Source organism: Cuculus canorus, chromosome 17 (genome assembly GCF_017976375.1).
Source record: "Cuculus canorus isolate bCucCan1 chromosome 17, bCucCan1.pri, whole genome shotgun sequence".
Lineage (NCBI taxonomy): Eukaryota > Metazoa > Chordata > Aves > Cuculiformes > Cuculidae > Cuculus > Cuculus canorus.
The window spans coordinates 9278815-9304747 of NC_071417.1; the positions used below are offsets into that span (position 1 = coordinate 9278815).

At 47.2% G+C, this 25933-nt stretch overlaps 3 protein-coding genes across 7 annotated transcripts; 2 read left to right on the top strand and 1 right to left on the bottom strand.

Annotated features, from left to right (window-relative positions):
• Nucleotides 1–415: 415 nt before the first annotated feature.
• TMEM119 (transmembrane protein 119) lies at nucleotides 416–3929 on the top strand. 4 transcript variants are annotated; one of them, XM_054082461.1, is made up of 3 exons: nucleotides 416–578; nucleotides 2174–2347; nucleotides 2441–3929. In XM_054082461.1, the coding sequence occupies exon 3, from the start codon at nucleotides 2467–2469 to the stop codon at nucleotides 3223–3225; it is 759 nt and encodes a 252-aa protein (XP_053938436.1). In that variant the 5' UTR covers nucleotides 416–578; nucleotides 2174–2347; nucleotides 2441–2466; the 3' UTR covers nucleotides 3226–3929. The 4 variants fall into 4 exon arrangements, with proteins under 4 accessions (XP_053938436.1, XP_053938437.1, XP_053938435.1 ...); XM_054082462.1 differs by having other exon boundaries at nucleotides 2174–2261; XM_054082460.1 differs by lacking the exon at nucleotides 2174–2347 and having other exon boundaries at nucleotides 419–578.
• Nucleotides 3930–5367: 1438 nt separating this feature from the next.
• Nucleotides 5368–8028, bottom strand: ISCU (iron-sulfur cluster assembly enzyme). Its single transcript, XM_009560462.2, has 5 exons — nucleotides 7877–8028; nucleotides 7685–7798; nucleotides 7159–7269; nucleotides 6318–6396; nucleotides 5368–5925 (listed from the first exon to the last, which is right to left on the bottom strand). The coding sequence occupies exons 1-5, from the start codon at nucleotides 7961–7963 to the stop codon at nucleotides 5828–5830; spliced, it is 489 nt and encodes a 162-aa protein (XP_009558757.2). The 5' UTR covers nucleotides 7964–8028; the 3' UTR covers nucleotides 5368–5827.
• A 383-nt stretch (nucleotides 8029–8411) lies between these two features.
• Nucleotides 8412–25813, top strand: SART3 (spliceosome associated factor 3, U4/U6 recycling protein). 2 transcript variants are annotated; one of them, XM_054082281.1, is made up of 19 exons: nucleotides 8412–8738; nucleotides 9754–9880; nucleotides 10914–11018; nucleotides 12441–12625; nucleotides 13299–13404; nucleotides 14151–14275; nucleotides 14730–14885; nucleotides 16093–16231; nucleotides 16593–16700; nucleotides 17091–17168; nucleotides 17363–17421; nucleotides 18610–18719; nucleotides 18938–19050; nucleotides 19461–19537; nucleotides 19918–20086; nucleotides 20834–21288; nucleotides 22001–22153; nucleotides 23707–23894; nucleotides 24465–25813. In XM_054082281.1, the coding sequence occupies exons 1-19, from the start codon at nucleotides 8427–8429 to the stop codon at nucleotides 24643–24645; spliced, it is 2946 nt and encodes a 981-aa protein (XP_053938256.1). In that variant the 5' UTR covers nucleotides 8412–8426; the 3' UTR covers nucleotides 24646–25813. The 2 variants fall into 2 exon arrangements, with proteins under 2 accessions (XP_053938256.1, XP_053938257.1); XM_054082282.1 differs by having other exon boundaries at nucleotides 20837–21288; nucleotides 24465–25811.
• Nucleotides 25814–25933: the final 120 nt, after the last annotated feature.

A 25933-nucleotide genomic window follows, 5' to 3' on the forward strand; every position in this document is an offset into this window, starting at 1 on the left:
TTGGGGTGCTGAGGCCCAGGCACACAGTGAAAGGGCAGGAGCTGTGCCTGCTCCCAGCACGGCATCGTTGGGAGGCATTTTTGGGGTGCCAGCATTCCCATTCCTCCAGGGCAGCTCAGCCACTTGGCCATGGATGGAGTTTCACCTCTGTCCTCAAGGGCAAAACCACTCTTACCACAAACCTCCCTGGTGATCCCCTTCTCCGCTTGCACCCCAAAAAGCGTCCCCTTCCAGCAGCGCTGCTGAGGTGAAGGGGGGCACCGGGGCTGCCCCCGCTGCTGGCAGAGCGAGAGGTTGGGAAGCTCCCCCAGTCCCCAGCTGGGTTTTGGCTGGGAGGGGACTGGGGGCTGCCTGCCCCTCGCCGGCCTCCCGCGCTCCCTCCCCAAACCAGCCCTAATGAGAACAAGCTGGTCCTGGGCTGAAACACAGAAGGAGGAGAAGGAGGAGGAGGAGAAGGAGGAGAAGGAGGAGGAGGCTTCCTCCCAGCCAGCAGCAGAAAGGGGTGCAAGAAGGCGAGGTGAGCGGGAAAGACCCCATCCTCGCGACTCCCTCCTGCCAAGGCGGTGGCTGCAGGCAAGGTGAGGATCCCATTGGCAACGCCAGCCTGCCCCTAATTTTCGTGTGGTTTCCCCACGGCTGGGGCTGCTGCGGCAAGGGCAGAGCATGGTCCCCATGGCGGGATGTGGGATGGAGCTGGCCATGCAGCCGTGTGCCGGGCACGGTTCAGAGGATGCTGTGTCTGGACGACATCAAAATCGTGACTTTAATGGGCATTTGGGGAGTGGAGGGGAGCGGAGTGGGGTTCGCCTGCATCTGGCCGAGGCAGAGCAGGGGACGAGCAGTGGGTCTGGGGGTGGGGATGGACGGCTGGCGGCGGCTGTGATGATGGGCCTTTCGTTTGGCACTGATTTGGGTTTCAGTCAGCCCCTCCATGATCGCGGCTGCTCATTGACGCCTCTAACAACGAATTAGTGCCTTTGCCTTCTCTGGGACTCCTCTCCCCCATCATGGTTGAGGGATCTCTCCCTGCAGTGGAGGTGGCGGAAGGAAAGGATGATGGGTCTCGTCTTGGCCCCCCAAAATCCCTCATCCTGGTGGTGCCACTGTTACCGCAGTGATCGCAGAGCCCATGGCAGCCGGAATGCCTGCGGTGAGCCGGAAGGTTGAGGGGTCCGGCTGTCCGGGGGCGCCTCCTGCCTCTGCTGCCGCCGTTTGTTTGCTCTGGTTTAATGTAAACCAGATTTTGCAGCTGGGAAGGAGCCTGAAAGCCAAGCTCCGCTCCTGGAGTCTCGCCTGGTCTGCAGCGCTGCTGGGTTGGATTTGTTTGGGGGGAAATGGGAGATGTGTTGGGATGTGGGGGGCCCGAGGCTGGGGGAATTGTCACAGGGGGTCTCTGCTGATGGACTTGGGAGCTGATTGATGAGACTTCCCCGTAGGGCCATGTAGAAGGGGAGAGCTCTGGCAATGGCTCGATGGCATTACGTGGCGAAACACATCCCTTGGGAACACACCACGCCACATTGGGACAGTCGCAACCCGCTCACAAACCCTGTGTGTGCGCAGAGCCTGGATGGGTCTGACCTCGATTCATCGTTTTGAGCTGTGTGTGGGGATGAGAACGGCTCATCCCATGTCCTACAACACCATGGGCTGTGGCTCCCGGCGTGGGGCAGATCCAGCCCCATCCAGCACAGAGGAGCACGGCATGGCGAGGGGACAGAGCTGGCCTTCACCCTTCACCGGGGATGCTCGGGCAACCGGAATCCCCAGGACCTCATGTTCACCGCACCCCAGCTCCAAGGCTGCCCCTTTTCCAAGGCTCTGGGGAGCCCTCAGCCCAGTCTCGGCACCACTCGGCCACTGCAGCGGCACTGGGGTGAAATCCTGCCTCAAATCTATTTTTAGCCGTGCTCAAGCTGGGAATCGTTTGTAACGGTCTACGCCGGGATGAGCGGTTGGGAAATGCCACTCGTGCCGGGGGTTGGCCCCTCTGCAGCGCCGCCTGTGTCAAAGTTTCCACTGGAAACCTCAAGGCTTAAGGAATTTTCTGATCAGCCAAATGACCGCTGTCTGAAGCCGGTTCTTGGCAGCAGCCCCGGTCCCCTCACTGCACACACAGCGTCCCCCAGGCTTAAGCAATCCGATTCAGCTGGTTTCCATCTATTTTTTGCAGTGCCTCATTGCAAAACAAACACAGACCCTTGCTTGGCGTCGCGGTGAGGAAATCGGAGCCGCTTTTTGCTTTTCTTAAGGAAATTCAGGCGAGTGAATAAGTGAGCGCCTGATCTGTTGGTGCTTCGACGCTTGTGCTTGTTTCTCTGTGCCGGAGCCGCACAAAGGGCACGAGGCGGGTGCACCGTGGGGCTTTGCTTGCAGCAGGGCTTGAGGGTCTCAATCCATTGGGGTGTTCACATTTTGCCTTCCCCTCTGCATCCCGCAGGGCACCGCGCACGAGCCACGGGGGAGATGGCGATGCAGGCAGCGATGGGCGCCTGGATACTGCTGCTGCTGGTGGTGGTGGCCCCGGTGCACTTGGCAGCGCCCCGGCACGCCGCGGTGCTACCCGATGGCGGGGGCAGTGGGGATGGCGAGGAGGTCTCGGCCACGCCACCCATCCGCCGTGTGACGCCAAGGACTGGCCCGACAGTGGCGGATGCGACGGGGACCACAGTCACCAACAGCTCGGCGCCGGGCAGCCTGCTGGATGGGCTGGTGGACTTCTTCAAGGAGTACATGCTGCTGGTGGTGGTGGTGGGTTCGCTGGTCTTCGTCCTCCTCTTCATCATCTGCGCCGCTGTCATTGTCCGGCAGAAGCACAAGGCATCTGCCTATTATCCCTCCTCCTTCCCCAAGAAGAAGTACGTGGATGAGCGGGATAAGACAGGAGGAGCTCGGGCGTTCAGCGAGGTGCCCGAGAAAGCCCCCGACTCCGGCGCTGAAGAGCCCCTTGACAGCAGCCGGCAGCTGCAGGCAGATATCCTCGCTGCAGCTCAGAACCTCAAATCACCCCACAAGGCATCACTCGCCAACGGGGCCCGGGGAGAGCAGAACTCCTCCCCAGAGGAAAAGGAGGAAGGGAGCAAAAAGTTGAGTGAAGAGCAACGTGATGAGCAACCCCCTGAGTCCCCTTCCCCAAACCCAGGTGCTGAGGAAGCCGTGGGCACAACAGGAGCTGGGGGTGATGGGGTCCCTGATGCGCCCCAGGATGGCACCCAGGCCATCTAGGGCAGGAATCCCGTCCTGGGCGAGCCCAAGGAGCTGCTGGCTCGGAAGGCGCCCTGTGGACACACGATGGACACTGGGGTTTGTTGCTCCATAGGTACGTGGGGGCTCAAGGAAGCCCTGATGAAGATCCCTCCCCATTCCCCCTACTCGCCCTTGAGGCCCATCAATCCCGGGCACCCTTGGGACGCTGTGGCAAAGCCACGTTTTTCTGGCAGATGCTGTTTTTTGGCAGTGCTGGAGTGCCATCGGCATCCTCCTGCTGCCCAAGGGGCTTTTCCAACCGTCAAGCAATGGGTGGGCGCACACCTCTCAGCTCCAGCTCTGCCTCCCCCAGTGCTGTGCTGGGCAGCCCTCGCCCACAGCCACGCTGCCAGCTTTCTCCCAAACATAATTTTACTAATTAGTGGTCTAATTGCATCCTCCAGGCAGAGGGATGGCCCTGCAGCTGGGGGTCCGTGCAGCCATCTGTGGGGTGTGGGGCAGGGGCTCGACGCAGCCTCAGGGGCCACAGGCTGCTGAGCGCTGTGACCACCAAGGAGATGAGATAGGATGATCTTGGCCATTCTTGCCCCAGCTAAGGGGAGAAGGGAAGAGGATTTAGTGACAAGGACTCATCGTTTTATTTTTCTGACCTGAGGGCAGCCTGGAGCCCAGCTGGACTTTTCCCTTGTTTTCTTAACCCCTTCAGCTAATAATAAAGACATTTCCTACGCAGATCTCTCCTGTGTGTTTCTGCAGCTTGCATGGTGGCCAAGATGGAGTCCCTGTGTTTGCTTCCCTGTCCTTCAGGGCTCTCCCAGCATTGCACTGGTGTTGGGGCACAGTCAGTTTTGTCTCTGGCCCTGCAAGGTCCATGTGTGCCCCCCAGAGCCCAGCAGCCGGCCTAGCTCTGCTTCAGGGGGAAGGTTACCCGTGTGGGCAAATCCCCGGGAGCCAGGGACGCGCTTATCATCCACAAAATCTGTACGGTAATGCCATTTCTGGGAATCTTTTATCTCTCACCCTGCAGCCAAGGGTGGGGAGGCTGCAGTGCTGCCACACAACTCAGCACCGAAACACAACTGCACCCAGCGGGAATGTCAGGGAAACACCCCCTCCTATCCCTGTAACCTCGCGTTTTGTCCCAGCCATGGACATGCAGAGAAATGCCCTCACGTCCCTCCATCGGAACAACTTTTCCCTCTGGGAGAGCGTGCTGGCTTTTATCTCCCTCTTTCATTTAATCGAGGGGCTTCCCTGCTTTTTGGGAAACCATGGGACCGTTCCCAAGGAGTGAGGCACATCCCTTGCTGCTGGAGGGTGGCAGGAGGCTGGCACCATGCTGAGGGCCAGCATCTGGCACAAGGAGTGGTGCTGAGCAGAGGTACCACAAGAACAGTCCTGTGAGTGACAAACCACAGCAGCAACACGTGGCCTGTTCTGCGTCCCAAACCAGCTGTGGACAGATGCATCGGAAAGAGCTACTTATATTTAAACATGGGTTTTAATGGTTTTAAAACACCCTTAGTATGAAAAAAAGGCAAGTTTTCTTGTGTGGCTTAGAAACTCAGGAAGAGGCAAAGCTTTCAAATGCATTTTCTGTTTGGTTTGGAAATTTATGGGAATGCTTCTCTGAAAAAGAGAAGCCACGGGGAGCAGAGGGCAAGTGGTGCCACATCACTGTGAAACATTAAACTTCCAAAGTCTGGTGCGCACCCGGCTCTGTGGAGCCAGTTAATATTCCGTGTGTGAATCCTTGAGTGGATGACCACCACTCACCCTCTCCACACCGCACACTCCTCTCGTGAAGCCACTGAGCCACGCAATGGAACCACGTCCCACAGGATGCAGGAGCACAGACCCACCCCTGCTTCCCTGGGAGCTCTCATTCACCTCTGAACCCCAGCCACGTTACTCCCTTCCCTCCAGGGTTCAAATCCCAAGGCATATTTCCTCTAACAGAGTACTTGGCCAATCCAAGCATTCAATTCTTACTGAAGACACCCCAAAATTATGACTGTTCCTCTAACGGGAGCTTCAAAAAGCTGCTGCAAGCTCTTCCTCGCCTCCCATCAGTGCCCTGTTAGTGCCCTCTGGTGCCTCCTGAAGCTCCCAGAAAGCAGGAACTGCCGCACAGATTGTGAAACAAAACTCCGACACAGCTGCAGTTTGTGGGCAGAGGAAATGCCCTCTGTGTGTATACTGCACCGATACAAAGACCCATCTGCAGTTCTTAAACAAATATTAAGACCAAGGCAAAGCTTCCCACTAAATTCTGTAAAATATTAGGCAAAACTATACAACTTCCAAAAAAGTGCAGCCCTTCCAGTACCGGAACAGAAGGATTTTCTCTCCATAGAGAAGCCATCGAGTTCTCTGCAGCTGAGCAGCCTCCTTCACTCCAACATTTCAGAGACAGTTGTACCAGGATACAGGCCGCTAGAATACCCACATCCCAGTTGTTTAAGCACTACAAGAGTGGCTGAACACACACGAACAGTGACGTGTTGTGCGTACGTTGTGCGTATTTTACAGCTTCATTTCGTAGTGTGCAGGATCTTACTAATAGCTAGAATAATTGCACTGCAAATTGAAGTGGAATGAGACAAGCTTCACAGTCCATTTAGGCATTGTTCACTTTCTTCTCCGACTCTTCTTTGTTTGGATCCTGCTTTAACTTGTAATCAGCCAAGGCAGCCTTGATGGCGTCTTCAGCCAACACTACAAACAAAACAAGTATTTCAAGGTCAAGAAAAAGTTGTTTAGAACAAACTACACTGTGGAAAAAAAAAAAAAGAGCAGCCAGCAGCAGCGACCACCACTGCAGACAGAACCAGAGTTTGAGAGCTCAGTTAGCACCTAGGAAGTAGTGCGTCAGAATCTGAATGCTCCTTATCAGTTTGCTGAGTTACAGAGTCCAAAACATGAAAGAGATCTGAAAATAACCCTGAAATCTGAGCATAAGCAAGTCTCTCTTGTGGACCAAGGTTAGTTGTTCCTTGTGCAGAAACATTATTTAGAAAACAACATTCAGAAGCATCTGTGCCATTCCCAGGAGTCTCCCTCTCAAATATGAGTTTGTGTTTGGACTTCCCCTACGTTCCTTTACTTACTGGAGCAGTGTAGTTTGACTGGAGGAAGGCAGAGTTCTTTAGCAATATCTGTGTTCTTGATTTTCAGTGCTTCATCAACCTGAAACACAATCAATGTGCAGTCACTGGTCATGTGAGGTTCAATGCGGCTGCAAAGACATCTGCTCTAAGAGTGCTTTAATGCCCCAGAGGCAACAGAATCCACATGGAAGAACATCTTGACTACCAGGGTCAGTGAAGGATATTGGAATTAAGGGATGTTTTGGACTAAGCGGTGGCAGGAATGAACCTCGCCTTTGGTGAGGCTCTGGCTCAGGCTGCCCAGGGAAGCTGAGGCTGCCCCATCCCTGGAGGTATTCAAGGCCAGATTGGACAAGGCTTGGAGCAACCCGATCAGGTGGGAGGTGTCCCTACCCATGGCAGGAGCTTGGAACTGGATCAGCTTGAAGGTTCCTTTCAACTTAAACCGTTCTATGACACCAGATTTACAAAGTGACACTGTGGTGATTGTTCTGTTCTCACCTCTGATCAAAATATAGAAATGCATTTCTTGTCTGACACAAAAAAAGCATAAATAATACAAACACTCCATAGGTCAACTTTCTTTCAGAACTCACGTTCAGGACTTTGTGGCTTTCTGCATAAGACACAAATGACCTCCCTGTAGATTAATGGGGGTTCTTGGAAAAGGCTGGTCTAGAAGTCAGACCTCTAACAGTATCGACATTTGCTATATCAAAGTACAAACTACAAGTCAGTACTGCAATTCCCACGCCACTGCTTCCCAATAAACAACACAAGCAGGTCGGATACTCTGAAGCCTTTCTGCAGTGTTGCCTCCAATTCTGCTGAGGACCCTTACCGTTTTCCCTTTGACCCACTCCGTTGCCAGTGAACTTGATGCGATCGCCGACCCGCAGCCAAATGTTTTGAAACGGGCATCAACAATCCTGCCGTTGTCATCCACTTCCACCTGGGAAAGTGTCAGTGGCACCATCTCAGCGGCCAGCTCAGCTCAGCTGAGGCCTGATCCCCAAAGCCACCCCTCAGCCCCGGGCAGGGCCCTGCGGAACAGGATAGGGCCTGCCCTCCCAGAGCCACCCTCAGACCCAGGCAGGGTCCTGAGGAGGTACAGGGACTGCACCCTCAGAGTCACCCCTCAAGCCCAGGCAGGGTCCTGGGGAGTGGGACAGGGCCTGCATACCCAGAGCCACCCATGAGGCCCAGGAAGGGCCCTGGGGAACAGGACATGCCGTGCCCGGGTCACCTCTGGGCCGGGGGATGATGGAAGGCCGCCCTGCACCCCTGACAGGACGGGGAACGCGTTGGGCCCTTGCAGTAGCCCCAGGCCATCCCTTCCCGCAGTGCCAGCGGGTGCCCAAGGTCACCTGCAGCTTCATGACGTCTCCGCAGGCCGGGGCGCCCACCAGGCCGGTGCCCACGTTCTTGGCGTTACGGTCGAGGGAGCCGACGTTGCGCGGGTTCTCGTAGTGATCCACCACCTGCCAGGGCACCGCGTTAACACCCACCGCCTCTGTGCGGCCCCATCCCACCCTTCACGCAGCCCTTTGCCCCCTCACTTTCTTGTGGTAACCCAGCCTGGCCGCCACCTCCCCGCCGCGCCCGGGCCGCAGCAGCACCGCCCCCACCGCCCGCAGCGCCGCCATCTTGACACTGAGGGGGCGGGTAGACCGCGCCCCTTTTATAGATTCGGTCCGCTAGGCCACACCCCCAGGCATGCCCCTGCCAATCACAGGCCACGCTCCTTCCTTGGCCACACCTCCCGCGCGGCCTCAGGGCTCTGCGCCCACATTTTAGCCCCAAGCGGGTGCCAAGGAGGCGAGCGCTGGAGGCTGCCCACAGGTAGACACCCGCGCTGTGGTTCAAGTGAGCAATAAACGTTATTTCCAATCACGACGCCGTTTATCACGGCACCCGCGCATGTGCGCTCCGCAGTGGCCACACTCACTATGGCCGGCGGGCGCCGCGGACCTCCTCAGGGGCCCCCTGACTGAGTAGGACCCCAAGTGCCCGCGGCGCTGCCTGTGTCACGGCCGGGATAACACAGGGCCTAGCCCTGGAGGCGCTCATCGCAGCGCGGCCCCGGTACAAGGAGTAGCTCGGGAGTCTATGGAGGATTCATATGCCTTCGTTTTGGTCTGCTTACCGTGGAAGATTCGGCGGCAGCGGTACAGGCGCCGCGCGGGACAGCCCCCACGGCTGGCGAAGCGCGGCGGGCTGCGAGGGGAGCTGCATAAGATGGCGGCGGCGGGCGCCGAGGCAGCTGTGGTGGCGGAGGAGGAGGATGAGAAGAAGCGGCTGCCGGAGGACGACCCCGAGTCGGGGGGCGACTCGGATGATGAAGGCGACTCGGACTCGTCTGGTGACGGAGAAGATGAGGAGAAAGAGAATGAGGCCGAGATCCAGCGGCTAGAGGAGCAGGTGGGGTCCCGGCTCTGGCTCGGGGGCCGCGGGGAGGGCTCGGCCCAGGGAACCGGGTCCTGCGTGGGGAAGGGCTCCGCTTCCTCCTCCCGGGGGAACCGGGGCCTTTCCACCGGGATAGCTCGGCGTGGGGCGATCCCGGCCTTGCGGGGTCTCTCTGCCTCTGGCTGCGGTGCGGGTCGGTGCTGGGAACCCACAGGACGCGGGTGTTTGGAGTTGGAAATGGGAACTGGGCTCCCTGAGGTGTTTTGGTAGGGAAATCGCAGAGGGGAGTGTTAGTGGTAGCTTGTACTCCTCAAAAAAGCCTCCTCTTTTATTACCCGTTTGGGCTTTTTAAATTGCTTTGAAAGCAATTACAGCACGTTTGGTTCTATAGGATCCCTAAGTTGGAAAAGATCTTTGAGATCATCAAGTCAAGCTGTACCTGTCCACCACTAAACCATAGCCTTGAGCATCTCATCTATGCGCCTTTTAAACCCCTTCAGGCATGGTGATTCCACCACCTCCCTGGGTAGCCTCTGCCAGTGCCTGAGAACCCTTTCAATGAAAAAACTTTTTCCTGATGTCTAACCTGAACTTGCTGTAGTGCAACTTGAGAGAGTCATTCACTCTCTTCTTATCACCTGTGACTCAGGAAAAGAAGAATTGTAGAAGATAGTTTTCCTCCCCTTGTGCTCCCGGGTCTGCTCATAGCTGCTGTACTGCTCTGCTGGCATTCACAGTGCTGAGCAGTGACCTTTAGAGCTGTAGGCTAAGCTCTAAGCTTAACTCGAAAGCTCTGTTAAACTTGCAAGTTTTTTTTATAAATGTCTTTTTGTGACCTGAAAGCATCATGCAAGCAGTAGTGGAGTTTGATGTAACTTTGTGCAGGAAGGTCGGTGTTGTCATTGCTATACGATGAGATTTGTGTGCCTCAGAAGACGGCATCACATTCTGTTCTGCTAAATGTTTTATGATTTTTTTCATGTCTACTGCTTAACAGTGCTTTTAAAAAACAATTGGTTTTGTTTTAAAGCTTTCCATCAATGCGTTTGACTATAACTGTCACTTGGATCTGATAAAGTTGCTGCGCCAGGAGGGAGAGTTGATAAAGCTCAGAAGAGCTCGCCAGAAGATGAGTGAACTCTTTCCACTCACCGAAGGTACAGGGCTTCTCCTGCTCATGTTGCTGCTGATACTGCTTAAGCGCTAACTGTGTAAAATACTGTTCTGTCGGTAGTAACATCATGCATTTACACCAGCCTTCAACAACATTAATCCACAGAAGCCTCAAAGAACAGGCTTGGGTCTTCTTAAGCTCTGAATGCAGCTGGTGTTAATGGGCAGCATTGACCTCAGCCTCTGGTAGTGAGCCTTTTGCAAGAATTTGAGTTCTTCTGACTTGCAACTGTGCTGTCGTGTTCCGTCCTCTGTCAGAGGCTGCTGTGGTGGTGTGGGACAGATTGGGGGGGTGCTTTATATGCCCATCTATTCCAGCCTCTCATTTGTCTGTCTGTTAGCTGCAGGAGTCACTGCCTGGACACTACCTGCTGTAGCTGGGGGACAGGCCTGTGTTTGCTGTGTTGCTGTAGGACTGATAACAGCAGCACTGAAACAGCTCTAGTCCTTCAGTCAGTAAATGTGACTCAGAGCCCAGACAAAAATCCTGCCAGTTGTTAAATTTTTTAGGCAAGCAGCAAAGAAATATGATCTTGGTGGAAGTTGCAGGTAACCCGTGAAGTGGGTGCTTTGTTTTTACTCGTAACACAAAGGCAATGTAGATGTTGCAGAGGCTGCTACGCCAACGTGCTTTTAGCGTTGGCAAGGGAAGTTTTGCTTTGATGCATGCGGAAACTTGCAGCCTCTAAAGCCTTTTGCTGTTTCTTGTAAAGGAGATAGGAAAGGTATCCCTCTGGGTGTCTCTTTGGTTACTGGTACATTCTGCTCTTCTGCCCAGGTACTGATAAGTTGCTGCTTGCGACTTCTGCTCTCTTTCAGTAGAAATGTGCTTGTTTAGTACCAGTTTGAAAAGGTCTCTACCAAACTTTTCTTTTAAATGAATTGTGAGTGGTTGCGGAGGCTAAAATTGCTCTCCCCATTTTTAAGTCTGTTAGTAACAACTCTCATAAAAGTTCAACAGGTGTATTTAACTTATTCTTTCTGCACATTGATGTGTTCTAAACCTCTTCCTTTCAGAGATTTGGCTGGACTGGTTGAAGGATGAGATAAAAATGGCTTCTGAAAGCTCCGAGCGAGAGAAAGTTTATGAACTGTTTGAAAGAGCTGTGAAAGACTACATCTGTGAGTTGTTATACATGCTGTAAGATGTGTTGTGTTGCATTCGGATTATGGCTTTCTTTTTCTAGGAAAGTTTCTTCCTTAAGTTGTAAAGCAGAAAGTGGATCAAAAATATTGATGCAACGTGATCCTCAGTTTTTCTGAAGCATTGGAGCTAAAGGCCGTTCAAAGGCAATGCTTTTGGTACTATTGAGTCTTTAAAATCTTCTAGATGAAGGTTGTAAAAACTTTTAGATGCATATATTTCACTTCTAATCTCGACGAGCAGCAGGAATTGTGCTCAGCTAGGGAATGCTTTTTCTGTTGCCCACTATGGGTTCTTAAACTCTTTCTTTAAGGAAAGTGAATGCTTTTAAAAAGGCTTATTTCTCCTCCCAGCTTCTGTGTTGGTTAGCACTGTGTTTACTGCCATTTCCACTATGGGACAGCCTTTTGAGAACATCACTAATGTCTGTGAGGCAGCTTTCTTGAAGCCCTGTGAAGAAGGTAACCCTGGCCATGCTGCAGTGCCAGGCTCTGATTGTGCTTGTTGCAAGTGAAGGAAGTATGTGGTGTCCTGCGTTTCCATTTCTCAGGAGCTGCCTGCAGCTTAAAACTTCTAGCTTAAAGCACCAAGTAACTGCGTGCTTTTTGGGCCTTTCGGTGAGGTGCTGAAAACACAAAGCCTAAAGGAGCAGAGAAGGCTTGGTAGCACTGAGATGAATTCCTTGCAGAAACTGTATACAAAATGTCACATAGCAGCAGCACAGCCAGCCTTCCTGAGCGGCTGTGATCCCTGAGCAAGAAGGAATGGAGAGATGATGAACTAAGAGGAAGTATCCTCTCCATCTTCTGGATGGAATGCACTTAGGGTTGGGAAAGACTTCTTCCAGAGCCTGAGATGTGCAGTGTAACATCCCCTGTCTGCACTGGGCGTCCCTGGACCTAATTTGTTCAGATGCTGCCAGTGGCAGGAGAGCTGTGAGGCAGCTAACACCATTCTAGCAAATCCTTCATAGTTACGCTGCGTAAGCAGTAACAGGCAAGTATAGGAGACTGGGAAGAGAAGGAAGACCTCCTTTAATCCAGGTTCTGTAGGAGTGAGACAGCTTTTTGGTCCCAGCTCTGCACACGGTGCTCAAGAACTGTCACATTGCTGTTAGAGGGGGGGGGGTTTGATGCATCTCTGATGTAGTTTGTACCAGAGGTGGCATACAGGAGTCAGTCTGCATCAGTAGGGACCACAAGGGAGACTTCTTTCAGGAAACAATTGCAGCAGCCGGTATTGAACCAAACAGAATAAAATATTTGAATTCTTTTTTACTACATTGGATGGTAAAGAAAATTGTTGTGTGTTGGTTTGTCCGTGGGTGTTGGGGAAGCAGAGAGATGTCTCTTTTTATTTTTGAGGGAATGAGGTCAATTGTTTCTCATAACTTTCTTCAGGTCCTGAAATTTGGTTGGAATATGCCCAGTATTCAATTGGTGGCATTGGTCAGGAAGGAGGAATTGAGAAGGTTCGCTCGATATTTGAGAGAGCATTAACTGCAGTGGGACTGCATGTGACAAAAGGCACAGCATTATGGGAAGCGTACCGTGAGTTTGAGAACGCCATCCTGGAGACAGCACAGGTAAGGACACTCTCCTGGGCTTTGGTAAGAAAGAAGTGGCGGTGTAGTGTCTGAAGTCATCTTGTGCTGCCCCCTCATCAGTTGCTTCTGAGAAAAGTGTCTGTAGTGTCACACAGTTGTTTCTTTTCAAAAAACATTCTGTGTATTTGGTTGATACAGTAATGAATTATTTGATCATAAAATCTCATATCTAGAAGCAGAATTCCCCTCTGCCTGGAGCAGGAGTGGGGTGGGGATACTGTTGAAACTCGATGGTCTTCAAATGTCCCAACCCAAACAAAGGAGTAACAGGAGAACATCCTTTCATTAACAAACAGAAAAAGCTGGAAGTCTTAGATCATCTGCACACACCAGGGATTTATTTAAAAGCTATTTGGCAGCCCAGTGGGGTCGTGAAATGGCACAATCGCGTGTAGGTTACTTTTTTTTTTTCCTCAGGTTATCATTTCCTTATGCATGTGTAAGCTTTCAGTGAGGAATGCCTTTCATGTTCATGTAGCTTTTCAGTCTTCCAGTTCCCAAGTTTTAGCTTTCAGAGCAGTGACCTGTGTCTGTCCTTTAAGGATCATGTAGTCATTTGGAGCCCAGACCCCCAACCCACGAACAATACTCTCTCGTGTTCATCAACTGAGGCTGGAGGGAACCGATTAAATTTCAGTCCTTTTGTTTGTAGCCAGCTCCTGGCAGCGTTCCATCGCCTGAGCAGCAGCAGATGCTGTGCAGCCAGCTCGAGAAGATCCACACGCTGTTCCGGCGCCAGCTGGGGATCCCGCTGTTAGGTAAGAGCTGGTGCACTTGGAGAGATGGCATGGATGAGCTGTGTTGTGGCAGTCCAGGCCTTAGTCACGATGATTCTTTTAGTAGAGCCACTCAAATTGCGTCTGTACTATTTGTGAATTCTTTAATCAATGAAACTTGCCTTTCTTCAGGGCCTCTTGAATGATGCACAGATGCCTTTTGTTAGAAATATTCTTAGTCATTGAAGCTTGGTTTATCTGTTTCTTCAGTACGTAATTTGAAGCTATTTAAAGTACAAATGATGAACACAAAATGTGACCATTAGGAACTACGAATTCAGCTGTGATGATCATTACATAAGAACGCTGGTTGTTAGGGAATAGCACGCGGTGACAGCTGGATTGTTAGAATTCTGCTTAATTCTGCTAGAATATCTGCTTAATTCTTTTAACTTGAGTCCATTTTCTTGTGACTTTGCTTGTAGGGGAAAGTTAAACACAGTGTTTTGACTTCTTCACTTGCGTGTTGTAAGAGTTTGAGTTGGTCTTTCTTCTTTAAGGCCTTGGGAAAAATCTTACTGCTTTAGTTTTCTAAATCAAAATGAGTAGCTTTAATAATACTTGTTGTAGTGCACTGTATGAGATGAAGTGCTGAACCTTGTAAGCACTTGGTAGTAAGCACAGTTAAGATCTAAAGGTGTAAACAGAAATACAAATGTCTTAGAATCAAATACGGGTTGGATGTTGATCGTTTAGTTATTGATGGCGTTTCCAATCTGTTTTAATAGATATGGAGGCTTCATATGCTGAATACGAGGAATGGTCAGAAGAGCCAATACCAGAAACAGTAATAAAGAATTACAAAAAAGCTCTACAGCAATTGGAGAAGTATAAACCGTATGAAGAGGCACTGGTAATGCTATTATCTCTCGATCTAAAACTAAAAGTTAATTGCTTTGGGGTGATTTTTTTTTTTTTTTAGACTGTATCTTTTCAGTCACAGAGATAAAGCGGCTGTGTACTGGTCAGTGACTCTTTCATCTGTGAGAAATGTGAGATGGAAAACCTCACAACTGGGTGTACTGGGAACTATTGAATTCATTGACTTGTAAGGCCATCCTGAGGTGCATATAAGTGCTTTCTATTTCTTCTAGCCTGCTGGGTTAAGAGGAGTAAAAAGTAGAGATGTGAATGGGTTCAAAACCAAAGTGTTATTTGGAAAAATGTGAAAATCAAAAGTGGTTGTTATCTAGAGGCCAAACTCTTGTGTGAAATTTTGCCCGAGACCTACTCTGAGTAACAACTGAACTGTTTGAATTGTGCTTTGTTCAGGAAATTTTAGTTTTCTGTCTCTGTTTGTTTTATAGTTGAGTGCTGAAACACCGAAGCTAGCAGAATATCAAGCTTACATTGATTTTGAAATGAAAGCAGGTGATCCAGCTCGCATTCAGTTGATCTATGAGAGAGCGTTGGCTGAGAACTGCCTTGTGCCAGATCTTTGGGCACGTTACAATCAGTACTTGGTAAGGAAAAGAAAATCCAGATAGTTTTAGTTCAATTTTCTTAACTTTGTCTTTGCTGATAACCAACCAACCAATAAGTTCTGCCTCAGTCTTGTCCCTTAGTCTCTAAATTCTTCAGAAAACGATTTTTCACCTCACTTCTTTTTTTTCCTGTTTTCAGTGATGTGCTTATTGATCAAGTGAGCTTTTGCTCATGTTTTCCTCCAGTTGCATGTTTTCTCTGCAGAATTAAACTGGCTGTGGGCATTGAGGTTTGTGCTCTGGCAGAGTTAACCAGGTATAACCAGCTGTACTGTAAGCCCCAGTGTTGGCTCTGGCGTTGCTTTTGAGGACATCCCTCCCATTCTTTAGCTTTTGTAGGCAAGGCAATTTAGTGCTGTCTACATCGCAGTGTAAAACAAAAAGCTAATTTACCAACAAGCTGAAGCAAACCCATCTGTTCAGCCTGTGTTTACATGTGGACTAGTGAGTGCAATTTGCAAATGACATTGAATTTGAGAGGCAGAGCTTTACATATGGACAGACGGTTGGTTTGGTAAGAGATCAGTGCAACTCGCTGCAGGGGGCTTATCTCAGCTGAGTTACCCTGTCATCTCTTTATCTTACCAACTTGAGGCAGCAGGTTGCCAGTGGAACAGCGCTTGCTTGATTAAGCTATGTGTGCACCGTCCTTATCCTTTCCTCCCCTCCTCTTAACATACTAAGAACATCTGGGAATTTACTCGGTGTCTTTATTATATTTATCTCACTGGCAGAAAATACGTGACTGGCTTGGTTGGAAGCGGACAGTTGGGTATTGCAGACTGAATATAGCATGAATTCCTGTTTGTGTTGCTCCTGGGCATAATCCTAAGTAGCATGTCAAGCATCAGAAGAGGCTGTCCAGGGAGGTGGTTGAGCCACCATCCCTGGAGGGGTTTAAAAGACAAGTAGATGTTGTCTAGTGATAGAGTTAGCAGGGCTGGACTGATGGTTGGACTCTATCTTAAAGAAACCATTTTCCAACAGAAACCATTCTGTTTCTGATTTGAAGGAGTTCACTGGTTTTTTAAGAGTGTAGTATTTAAAATATAGATCTCGTCTTACCTTTTAAAAGCAGTATTTTCATTTTATATTTTAAGATGTTGGCTCTGTATAAGCTGGTATTTGTCTCAGAGGGTTTCTCTGCCAAACAGTAATTGAAAACTTTGTTGTGTGATTATTTCAGGACCGGCAACTGAAAGTGAAAGAATTGGTCTTGTCTGCTCATGACCGTGCTGTTAGGAACTGTCCCTGGACGGTTGGGCTGTGGATTAGGTATCTTTTGGCGATGGAGAGGCATAGAGTTGATCACGGCATTATTTCTGGTAAAGAAAGACCATCTCGGCAAAACTCTGAGTAACATGTGACGAATAGCGACTTGTAGGATTGGGTTTCATCCAGTCTTAAAGCTGATGAAATGCTCAGTTACTTCTAGAGCAAAGCAACTTTTGTTGAGCAGCTTCATTTTGGAGCCAGAAGAACTTTGCATGCACATTACTGAGTTAAAGTGGCTTTTACATTCAATGGCTTTTACACTTACCGTATGTAGGATTTCTTGTACTTTCCTATCTTCCTAGTAATGTAAGGTGCATGTACTTTTGTGCTGTACTCTGTAGCTTGCTAATTTTGTCCATATCTGAAAGCTAAATATATTTGTGGGAATTTTTTCCCCCCATTTTCCTGCAGAAATGTTTGAAAAAGCTCTGAATGCAGGTTTTATTCAGGCAACGGACTATGTAGAAATCTGGCAGGCATATCTTGACTACCTGAGAAGAAGAGTGGATTTTACACAAGGTAGATATGATATATGTTTGAGTAAGTATTTAAACTGTTCTCTGTGTACCTCTCTGAAGCAGTGGTATTACTTAAAAAAAACCCCAAAACCCAGTAGTTCCATATCTTTCACAAAAATTACTTTCTGGACGGTTAGTGTCTGTAAGATATATGAACTTGGTTTAAAGCAGCTCCTTGCTAACAGGATAGACTGTGCTGTTGCAAACATGTCCTGCCTTATATTTTATGTACTTGATGGGTATTTTTATGATGCACGGAGTGAGTTTTACTGAAGTAATAAATTTTGGCTGCCCCTAATAAAATCATTGTGGATGTAGGGAAGAGGTTTTAATGAATGGGAGGTGAAAATGAAATCATTATTTTTAAGGCAATTCTTTCTTTCTTCTAAAGACTCGAGTAAAGAGCTGGAAGAGCTGCGGTCTGCATTTGCACGTGCTGTGGAGTATCTGAAACAAGAAGTAGAAGAGCGTAAGTTAAATCATCAAATTGTTTTCTCTTGTTGTCTAAGACCAGATCTTCACACAATGTTTAACTTCTCTTCAAGTGTCTCGATGGTTTTAAGGAAGCTACAGATAAACATTTTGCCTGCAACGTAGAACATGTTTAATAAACACTTTATTTCCAAGACCCATTCACAAACAGTACTTTGTTTTTATTCCCAGGATTCAGTGAAAGTGGAGATCCATCCTGCACCATCATGCAGAACTGGGCAAGAGTTGAGGTGATGGTTTTATCTACTGTTTTTAAATGGCTAGACGAGAGGGAATTGATCGTTTTAACATTCCAAGCACAGATTTAAATCCGCTTGTACTTCGGCGTTTTGTCTGGGTGACTTCTAATGTCAGCCGTTACTCAAAGTAAATCTTTCTTCTCCCCCTCCTGTGTCTGGACTGGTCAGGCACATAGTATGGCTTTGGGCTTGAAGCATGACATCCCAGGGAAGAAATAGTGTTCTTTTTGAGAGAGAGAGCTGTCAGAACTGTTGGCGTATTTATACTGCTGTGACTGCAGTGTGGCACAGACGTGTGGGTAACTTGGTTAGAAGTCTGGCCACAGGGGCTTGGAACTGAACAGTAAATCCATAAACCGCCTTGAATCCTGCCTGATTTAGTGCTTCCTACACTAATGAGCACAAACTAGTGCTAGTATCAATTTGCTGGTGCAGGTGCTGCCTGCAGGTGGATGTTTTAATTTCCTTCCTTTGCCACAGGCTCAGACAATAAGTCACGTTGCATTTGTGCTATCACTTCTCTGGGTATAATGCATGGCATGGATTGCCAAAGTCTCTGGCATTGTAATCCTCCTGAACAGCGTGGGCCTGAATCTGAATTAATTACTTACACTCTAATTACTTTCTGTCCACATAGTGGTGGGAGAAAGTAGGTACTTCCAGGTGTGATTCAGCTAAGGCAGTTCTAATAAGTCAACTGTCTGTGTACTTGTGTACCTCTGCGGTTAGATCAAGCGAAACCCACTTGAGTGTCTTAATCCCTTTCCTGAGTACTTCTCCCTGTTCTTTCTTAAAGTGCTTCTCCCTGCTCCCTTTCCTGATTGCTTCTCTTAGATGGAGACTGATTTTGTGTTTAAGTGCTCGATTAGGTACGTTCGTGAATAGTGACAAAAGTTAAAATTCAGAAGCAACTACCATATGTTTTTTTAATGACCAAAATGAACTGTATGTGGGAGCCAGAAACTGAGATTAATGTAAGAGGAGGGCAGGGAAGCATTATCCAGTAGGATTGCATTAGGTGTTCACTCCGACCGCTCTGAGGAGTGATCCAGGTATCTCTCTGGATCTGTGGGCATCATTTATTGTGGTTTCTGGTTTGAAGGATTGGGGAAGGTGGGGTGAAAGTCATGTTGGAGAAATAATCCTAAACTATATTGAGTACATTGGATGCCGTTTCAGGCCCGGTTGTGTAACAACATGCAGAAAGCCAGAGAGCTCTGGGACAACATTATGACAAAAGGAAATGCCAAATACGCTAACATGTGGCTGGAGTATTACAACCTAGAAAGGTAAGAACCAGGCTCAGATGCTTAGCATGGGTATACTTCATATGGGTTTATAATGTGCTGCTGAGGTTCTTGCAGCACCTCTGCAGTGTATTTCAGAAATATTACAGTGACAGTGTGTAGTGCAAGGTTCCTGGAGAAGGAGGGTAAATGTTTGCATGCTGTTGTGTAACCTTGATGTGAAGTTTTGGCTCCTCACTGCCATGGTTTCCCTGCTGCAGAGCTCACGGTGATACTCAGCACTGCAGGAAGGCCTTGCATCGAGCAGTGCAATGCACGAGTGACTATCCAGAGCATGTCTGTGAGGTGCTGCTCACGCTGGAGAGAATTGAAGGTAACTAACTACACACTGTCTCATCTTACCCGGTCTAGCTAGCGTACACTGATACGGAGTGAATTTTGATGTAGTGTTTTGTGTTCTGCTGAGGGCTTATTTTCTTTTGATTGCTGTAGTACACAAGCAGCTTTTTTTTTCTTCTTTTCTGGCCTGCCTTTGAGCCTGCTGAAACTGGTTGGGTTTTTCCATACCTTTTAGAAGTGTTCTAGTATATATGAGATGTTTCTCCGTTGCTTAGTTTCTGTTTTCTTTTAAAGCCTATTCATTATTAGACTGCTTATATGTAACGGTTAGCATTGAGAGTGAGTTCCATGCACTCATTGTCTTTTGTTTTTCCAGAATTCTGTTTTCAAATTATGGGAAGGCTAAATTTTCAGGCTTTTATTTTTTTTTATGTATGCTTTTAGGAACACTAGAAGACTGGGACGCAGCAGTTCAAAAAACAGAAAACAGATTGGCTCGAGTCAATGAACAAAGAGCAAAGGTCAGAACTCTGAACTACCTAAGCAGTTTATAGGAAATTCCTGTCTTAAGGTTATGCTTATCTGAATGTCCAATTTCTAGTGTTGGTTCCCATAGATAAGCCTGTGTTATCTTAAAGCTTCAGAACAGTTGATTTCAGTTTAAAAGGTCTTTTGATGCTTGTTCTTTCATCTTTTGACCCTTGGATGGATACTAGTGTAATTGCACTCCAGGAAAGTTCTTAGAGCAAACAATTGAAGTGTGCTTTAAATGATAATCCCTTTAGATCTGTTTAATGTAGCTTAGGAAAAATCTCTCCAAGTTGTGTCTCTAGAAAATAGATGGCAAGAATGCTTTGCAGTCTGCAGTCACGAGTAAAAAAATCATCTTGAATACTTGTAGGCTGCTGAGAAAGAAGCTGCTCTGGCAAAGCAGGAGGAGGAGAAGGCTGAACAACGAAAGCAGGCTCGGGCAGAAAAGAAAGCTTCCAAAAAGGCTAAAAAAAACAGGACTGGAGACAAGCGCAAAGCAGATGATGATGATGAGAGCGAATGGGGACAAGAAGAAGGAGGTATAAAATTAAAACTTCAGATTTCTGGCAACAGAGTTATCGGTCGCCTCCCTTCAGCTAGAGGCACATGAGGCAGGGCCATCACGGATGTACTCAGATCTGCTGTCTTTTCAGGGTCTGTTTCTCGTAGAAGTCTTCAATGTGGTAATGAAATGAAAGCAAGACTAATTGTTTTTTTTTGACACACAGATGTTGTATGGTTATAATAACTAGAGGGATTTTTTAGGTTTTTTTTTTTCAGGGAAATATTGTGAGATTTTGGGTTGCTGTTTTTTATTTTGTTAAGAAGTTAGTTATTTTCCCGACTCATCAAATGATGCCAAGTTGTGTGGCTGAATGAGGCTATTCAGTGTTGTAGCAGCCTGTTGGAAGGTAGTAACAGAAGACTTCTAACAGGTTGCTGCCCCTGAGAGTTTTAGGAGCATTTAGGTGTTTTTGTTTCTTCCAAAGGGAAAAAAACATCCCTTAAACAAAGAGAACATGAATCAGTAGCTGTAACTAGCAGAAAAAGGGAGAAAATATCCCTGTTGCTTTCATCTGAATACTTGCTGTCTTGTTCAAATAATCTGTTGTTAGTCATTCTTAAAGACTTAAGAGGGGTTTTTTTGTCTTTTAAAACCTCTCATTGTATTTGTGGTTTCATGCACTCTATCTAAACTCCATAGTGGTCGTGGAGGACAGCTTAATTTCCTTGGTGAATGAAATGATGTTGTTCTTTCTAGTAAGGCTTTACATTTTATTGGTCAGCAGAGCAGCCCAGCAAGAGACACAAGGGAGATGGAGATGGTGATGGTGTGCTTCTTGAAGACATGGAGGTAGAAACAGGGCTGTTTGGAAGAAGTGGGCCTGAAAAGCCAGATCACCCAGCAAACCAAAAGGAAAAGGCATCTACCAGTCGAAAAGACATCCCCAAAGTTTTACATGACAGCAGTAAAGATAACGTCACTGTCTTTGTCAGCAACCTTTCCTACAATATGGCAGATCCTGAAGTGAAACTGAAAGAGCTCTTTGAGAGCTGTGGTGAGGTAGCAGAAATCCGTCCAGTATTCAGCAACAAGGGTGCTTTCCGGGGGTACTGCTATGTAGAATTCAAAGAAGAGAAATCTGCTCACCAAGCTCTTGGCTTGGATCGTAAAGTTGTGGAGGGAAGACCGATGTTTGTTTCTCCATGTGTTGACAAGAACAAGAATCCAAACTTTAAGGTAAACTTTTATTCTTTCAAGTAATAGATTGAACAGTGGGACTGCGTAGGAAAGCTAGAGGAGTGTGTTGCTTCTATAGAGCTTGCATCTGATACATTCACGTTGTGCTGGTTTGGAGTGATGTTATATCTTGGCAGCAAAACTGTTTTCTGAGAGTTCTTGCATTTTATGTTACTTTGCTGTAAACCAGGATTGACATTAGCAGATTTCTGCAAACCTTGAGAAAGCCAATCTGAGCGGCTCGTTAGTGGTGTGAGGTACTCGGATTCCTCCTTGAGCATCTCCATCTGTACAGTGCTTTTCTCAGTTGAGTCATACAGCTGTGGGCGTTTGTTACACAACCCTCTGGTTCTTGTTAATGACCTATACCGGATACCAGTTGTATAATCAGTGGGTTTCTGCATTACAAAGTTATTGTGCAGGAAGACTTAAAGGTTCATATAGTGACAACTAAGCAAGAAGACATTATTGATGGCCCTTCCGTTGTGAAGGAGACATAGGCGCTTAGAAGCGTTTCAGTCCTTAGAGTTACTTGCGAGTCCTTAGTGTATGCCTGTATGTTTATATGCAAATACATTTCAAGATACTGCTTGTCTTGAAAGTGTTTTTACATCACACAAAGTGCTGTGATAAACTTTTGGAGGCGTTATAGGTTGAAATCCTTGGAGTCTCTGACTGGTTTTGGTATCTAACAACCTTTTAATTTCTTCAGGTGTTCAGGTATAGCACTACACTGGAGAAACATAAACTGTTTATATCTGGTTTGCCGTTTTCCTGCACTAAGGAAGAGCTGGAAGATGTGTGCAAAGCCCATGGGAATGTGAAAGACATCCGGCTGGTCACCAACCGAGCTGGAAAACCCAAGGTAGGCATCTTTAATGCATTCTTAATTTCAAGAAATCCTTCAAAAAGAAGCTTTTCATGAGGTTTGGATACAAAAAGAAAGCTTTGTATTTTAGAAGTTGCCAACCTGGATTTGCTTTAAAATTTGTAGAGATGCTTGGATTCACACAGCCCAGTGTGCCTTTGTGCCAACAACTAAGAGGTAGGAGGGGAAGAATTTTTCCAAAATACTCCTTAAGTTGTACAAGAACATGTGATGTAAATGAGAGGGAGGGGGAGATGTTTACAGCACTTTCAGTGTAGTAAAAAAAGGTGGTAGCAAGTCTGTGAAGACTATTTGTTTCTAAAGTAACTGACCAAGTAGGGTTTACCTGGAATAACCAATTTCCCTCCTTCCTTTCTTCAATTTCTTGAGCCTATTGTTTATAACATCTGCTGCAGTCATAGATGGGTCAGTGAGAAATGAGCCACCTCTCTGACAGGGCTCATTATTTCCATCCTGGAATAAATGACTCCTTGTTAAATGAGAGACTCTAAACTAGCTGCTACTCTGCCAACATTCTGCCTGGCACCTCTAACCGATACCGTCCTGGTGATGGTGTGAATATATTTTCTTGGTTTTGGCAACATCTCGAGTGCAGTTCCTGTTGCACGTGTACCTTGTAACAAGTGCTTTCCATGTGTACCCCAAGTCTTGCAAACTGTGTTCTCAGCTTACTTTCAGCTGCAATTCTGTCTAATCCACTAGTAAATGTACTCTGAACGTTACATAAAATCTGATGTGCTTCCTATGAAACTGGATCATCCTAAGATACAGCTTAAGCGTTTGGATGTCATTTAGAAGACTAACAATAACAGAACCATTTGCTCGAAATAAGAGCCCATTCCTGAAGGTGCACCTGTGGTGTTTAGCAGCTGGTTACCAGTGTGGTTAGCAGCTGGTTATCGGCATGGTTAGCAGCTGTTCCTTCATGAGGTCAATGCAGATTCTTTTCACATAAAGAACGCTTTTGTCACCAGTCCCCGTTCTCGGAGCAGCAATGCCAGTCATCTTAGCTACAGTGCCTGTCAGATCTGTTAGAGCTGCTTCGGATGGGTTTACTGCTCCTGAAACTCCACAATGACCCTGTGTTAGCAGAGTTGATTCCTCATCTATGAGTTGTAGCTTAGTGAAGAATCACAGAAGAGTTTGTGGATCTTTGGATTCATAGTGGAAGAAAAGATAAATCAGATCTGTCCAGTACTGGATTCAGCTTGAATATATGGATAATATACATTAGTGAAGACTTGCCAATGATGTGGTACTTCGTTATATTTACTTTACTGGGATCTTGGTTTTCTTGCTTATATTTAATACTTCTTCCACAAATTAGGAAATGATGAATGAGAGTCAAGAAATGCAGGTTGAAGATTTGTGTAGAGTTGTTTTAGCTAAAGAGTATTGGGACTTCTAGCCATATTTAGGTCTGCTTTCTGTATGTTTTTTTTTATCAGCTGGCTGGATCATTAGCAAAAGCTGTCATCCATAGGAAGAAGCACTAAAAATAATATGGTTCACCTCTTTTCCTTATTTAGGGCCTGGCCTATGTGGAATATGAAAATGAAGCACAGGCCTCGCAGGCTGTGCTGAAAATGGATGGCCTGACAGTCAAGGAACATGTCATCAAGGTGGCGATCAGTAACCCCCCTCTCCGAAAGGTGCCGGACAAGACTGAGGCTGGCAAAGCATCGCCGTTTGCGGTACCACGACAGGTTTATGGAGCGTAAGTATTAGTGAGGGAGACTGCTTGGCAATGCTTGAAATAGAAGTATAGGAATCTCATCTAGAATATGAGAGAATGCTTAAAAGGTGATGAACCACACAAATTTGAGTTGCTGGATTGATGGGGAAAAGCAGATTTTTCTCCGTTACCAGTAGAAACATATGTGTAGTGGCTGAGAGTATCAAGCATTCCCATTGGATCTGATGTTTGCACCTGAGAGCTAATGAATTCCACATCCTCCCAGCCACTGTTCTTTCACTGTTTCTTTAATCTTCTGGGGTGCTTCTGCTTCTTTGCATTGCTTTGGTGTTGCGTTGTACATGCCCTGCAGATAAAGATGGAGCTTTGGTTTCTGGGGCCTGCTGGGCAGTTGTTTTCTGCCAGGACTTAGGTGTCCTATTTCAAAGGGCACCCATTGAAAGCTTTGCACTAATTACTGAAACAAATGACAGGTATACTATTTAAATGTGTGTTCCTCGTAATGAACGAAGTCCTCTTTGCTTTCTTGAACTAAAACACTACGTTCAACAAGCACTGTCATATTTTTGAATGTTACTTTCTGCTTTCCAGGCGAGGGAAGGGAAGGACACAGCTTTCAATGATGCCTCGTGCGTTACAACGCCAGAGTAATCCTGTGGCTAAGGCTGAGAATGGGATGGTCCAGAACTCACCAGCAACTTCATCCGAACCCCCTGAAGAGCCTAAAAAGATGTCCAATGCCGACTTTGCCAAGATGCTACTGAAAAAGTGAGCAAAAAGTCTGCAATCAGCGGGTCTGGTAAAATGTGAAATGCCTTTATGGAAGCCATGTTGTGTCCTTATGCTAGCAAGGAGAGAACGCCAGTCACAATCGTGTGTAAATACTGTTCTGGACTACTGTATTCATAGAGATCAGTGTAGGGTGGTACAAATCCAGGTTTTCTTCCTCTGTTTCTAAGAGCAAAGGGTTGTACTGTGTTCTGGTCAAATGGCGTTATATGATTCCTCATATTGAGGGTAACGAGGGGGAAATATTTCCTGTACAGGCTGGATGCCACATAGAGTTTTATGAATACTTTACAAATATTTCTCTTTCATTAACGAACGAGACGCGGTGTGAAAGCCTAGCGATAACCTTGTCAAGCTCCACTGGTCAGTTCAGATTGTGATTGCAGTCATTCTCTCTGACAACGACTCCATTTTGCACCCAAACACCCACACACAAGGACATTCATCTCCTTCCATTAAGAGTTAAATGGCAAACGCTAGTAACCTCACCACAATGGCCTATTTTAGTATTGGGAGAGTTTCTATACATCTGTGTATATGTATATACACAAATATACATATATATGTATCCAGTTAATGTTCTGTTTGAGTTGACTTGTTTTTTATATTGTGTATTTGTAAAAGACATTCAAATTATTATTTTTAAGTGTCATGAGGTAACACTTGGATCTGGTAATTTTTGTTTCCCATAAAAGCTCTACATGCTGTTGCTGAGGACCACTTAGTTTTTTTTGTTGTTTTTGCTAGCTAGCTCATACGTCCCTTGCAGGTGGTTTCTGTATGGTTTTGTACAACTGTGAAGTGCAAGCTGATGTTTCTTAGTTTATTAAACTCAAGTTCTCAAAGGTTTTCTATAAATACTGTTGCTTTTGTATAAATGTGGGTGTTGGAATTGCACTTATCCTCTGGCAGCTGGGAATCCTGATGTACCTCGCCTCTCGGGTGCACTGACGTCCAGTGTCACTTGCATACCTGTAAGTAGCTCATTCCATCTAGTATGAATATCCTGAAACCACTTTACTAGTCACCTCAGACTTCGAAATAATCTAATACATGATCTTGGGTAGAAATACTACTGCTTATCTGACTAAACCGCTGCGAACTCTGGAAGTTGGCACAGGTGGGGGCGGAACGTGAGGGGGGGCCCCTGGTACCGTGTTCATTTGTGTGTCACAGGCACTGCTGCCAATAAACACTTTTCAGTGCTGACATCCTGTGCTGATGTGGATTGGCTTTACTTTGAAGGAGGAGTCTGTCTCATAGCTTTGAGC

Excerpts from the sequence above, each read along its gene's own strand:
- ISCU (XM_009560462.2), bottom strand. The coding sequence starts at position 7,963 with ATGGCGGCGCTGCGGGCGGTGGGGGCGGTGCTGCTGCGGCCCGGGCGC. Across the intron at positions 6,397-7,158 it reads AGTGGGTCAAAGGGAAAACG|GTTGATGAAGCACTGAAAAT; the intron begins GTAAGGGTCCTC and ends ATTGTGTTTCAG. Across the intron at positions 5,926-6,317 it reads AGTCAAACTACACTGCTCCA|TGTTGGCTGAAGACGCCATC; the intron begins GTAAGTAAAGGA and ends TTTTGTTTGTAG.
- SART3 (XM_054082281.1), top strand. The coding sequence starts at position 8,427 with ATGGAGGATTCATATGCCTTCGTTTTGGTCTGCTTACCGTGGAAGATT. Across the intron at positions 19,051-19,460 it reads CACGCTGGAGAGAATTGAAG|GAACACTAGAAGACTGGGAC; the intron begins GTAACTAACTAC and ends GTATGCTTTTAG. Across the intron at positions 19,538-19,917 it reads TCAATGAACAAAGAGCAAAG|GCTGCTGAGAAAGAAGCTGC; the intron begins GTCAGAACTCTG and ends GAATACTTGTAG.
- TMEM119 (XM_054082461.1), top strand. The coding sequence starts at position 2,467 with ATGGCGATGCAGGCAGCGATGGGCGCCTGGATACTGCTGCTGCTGGTG.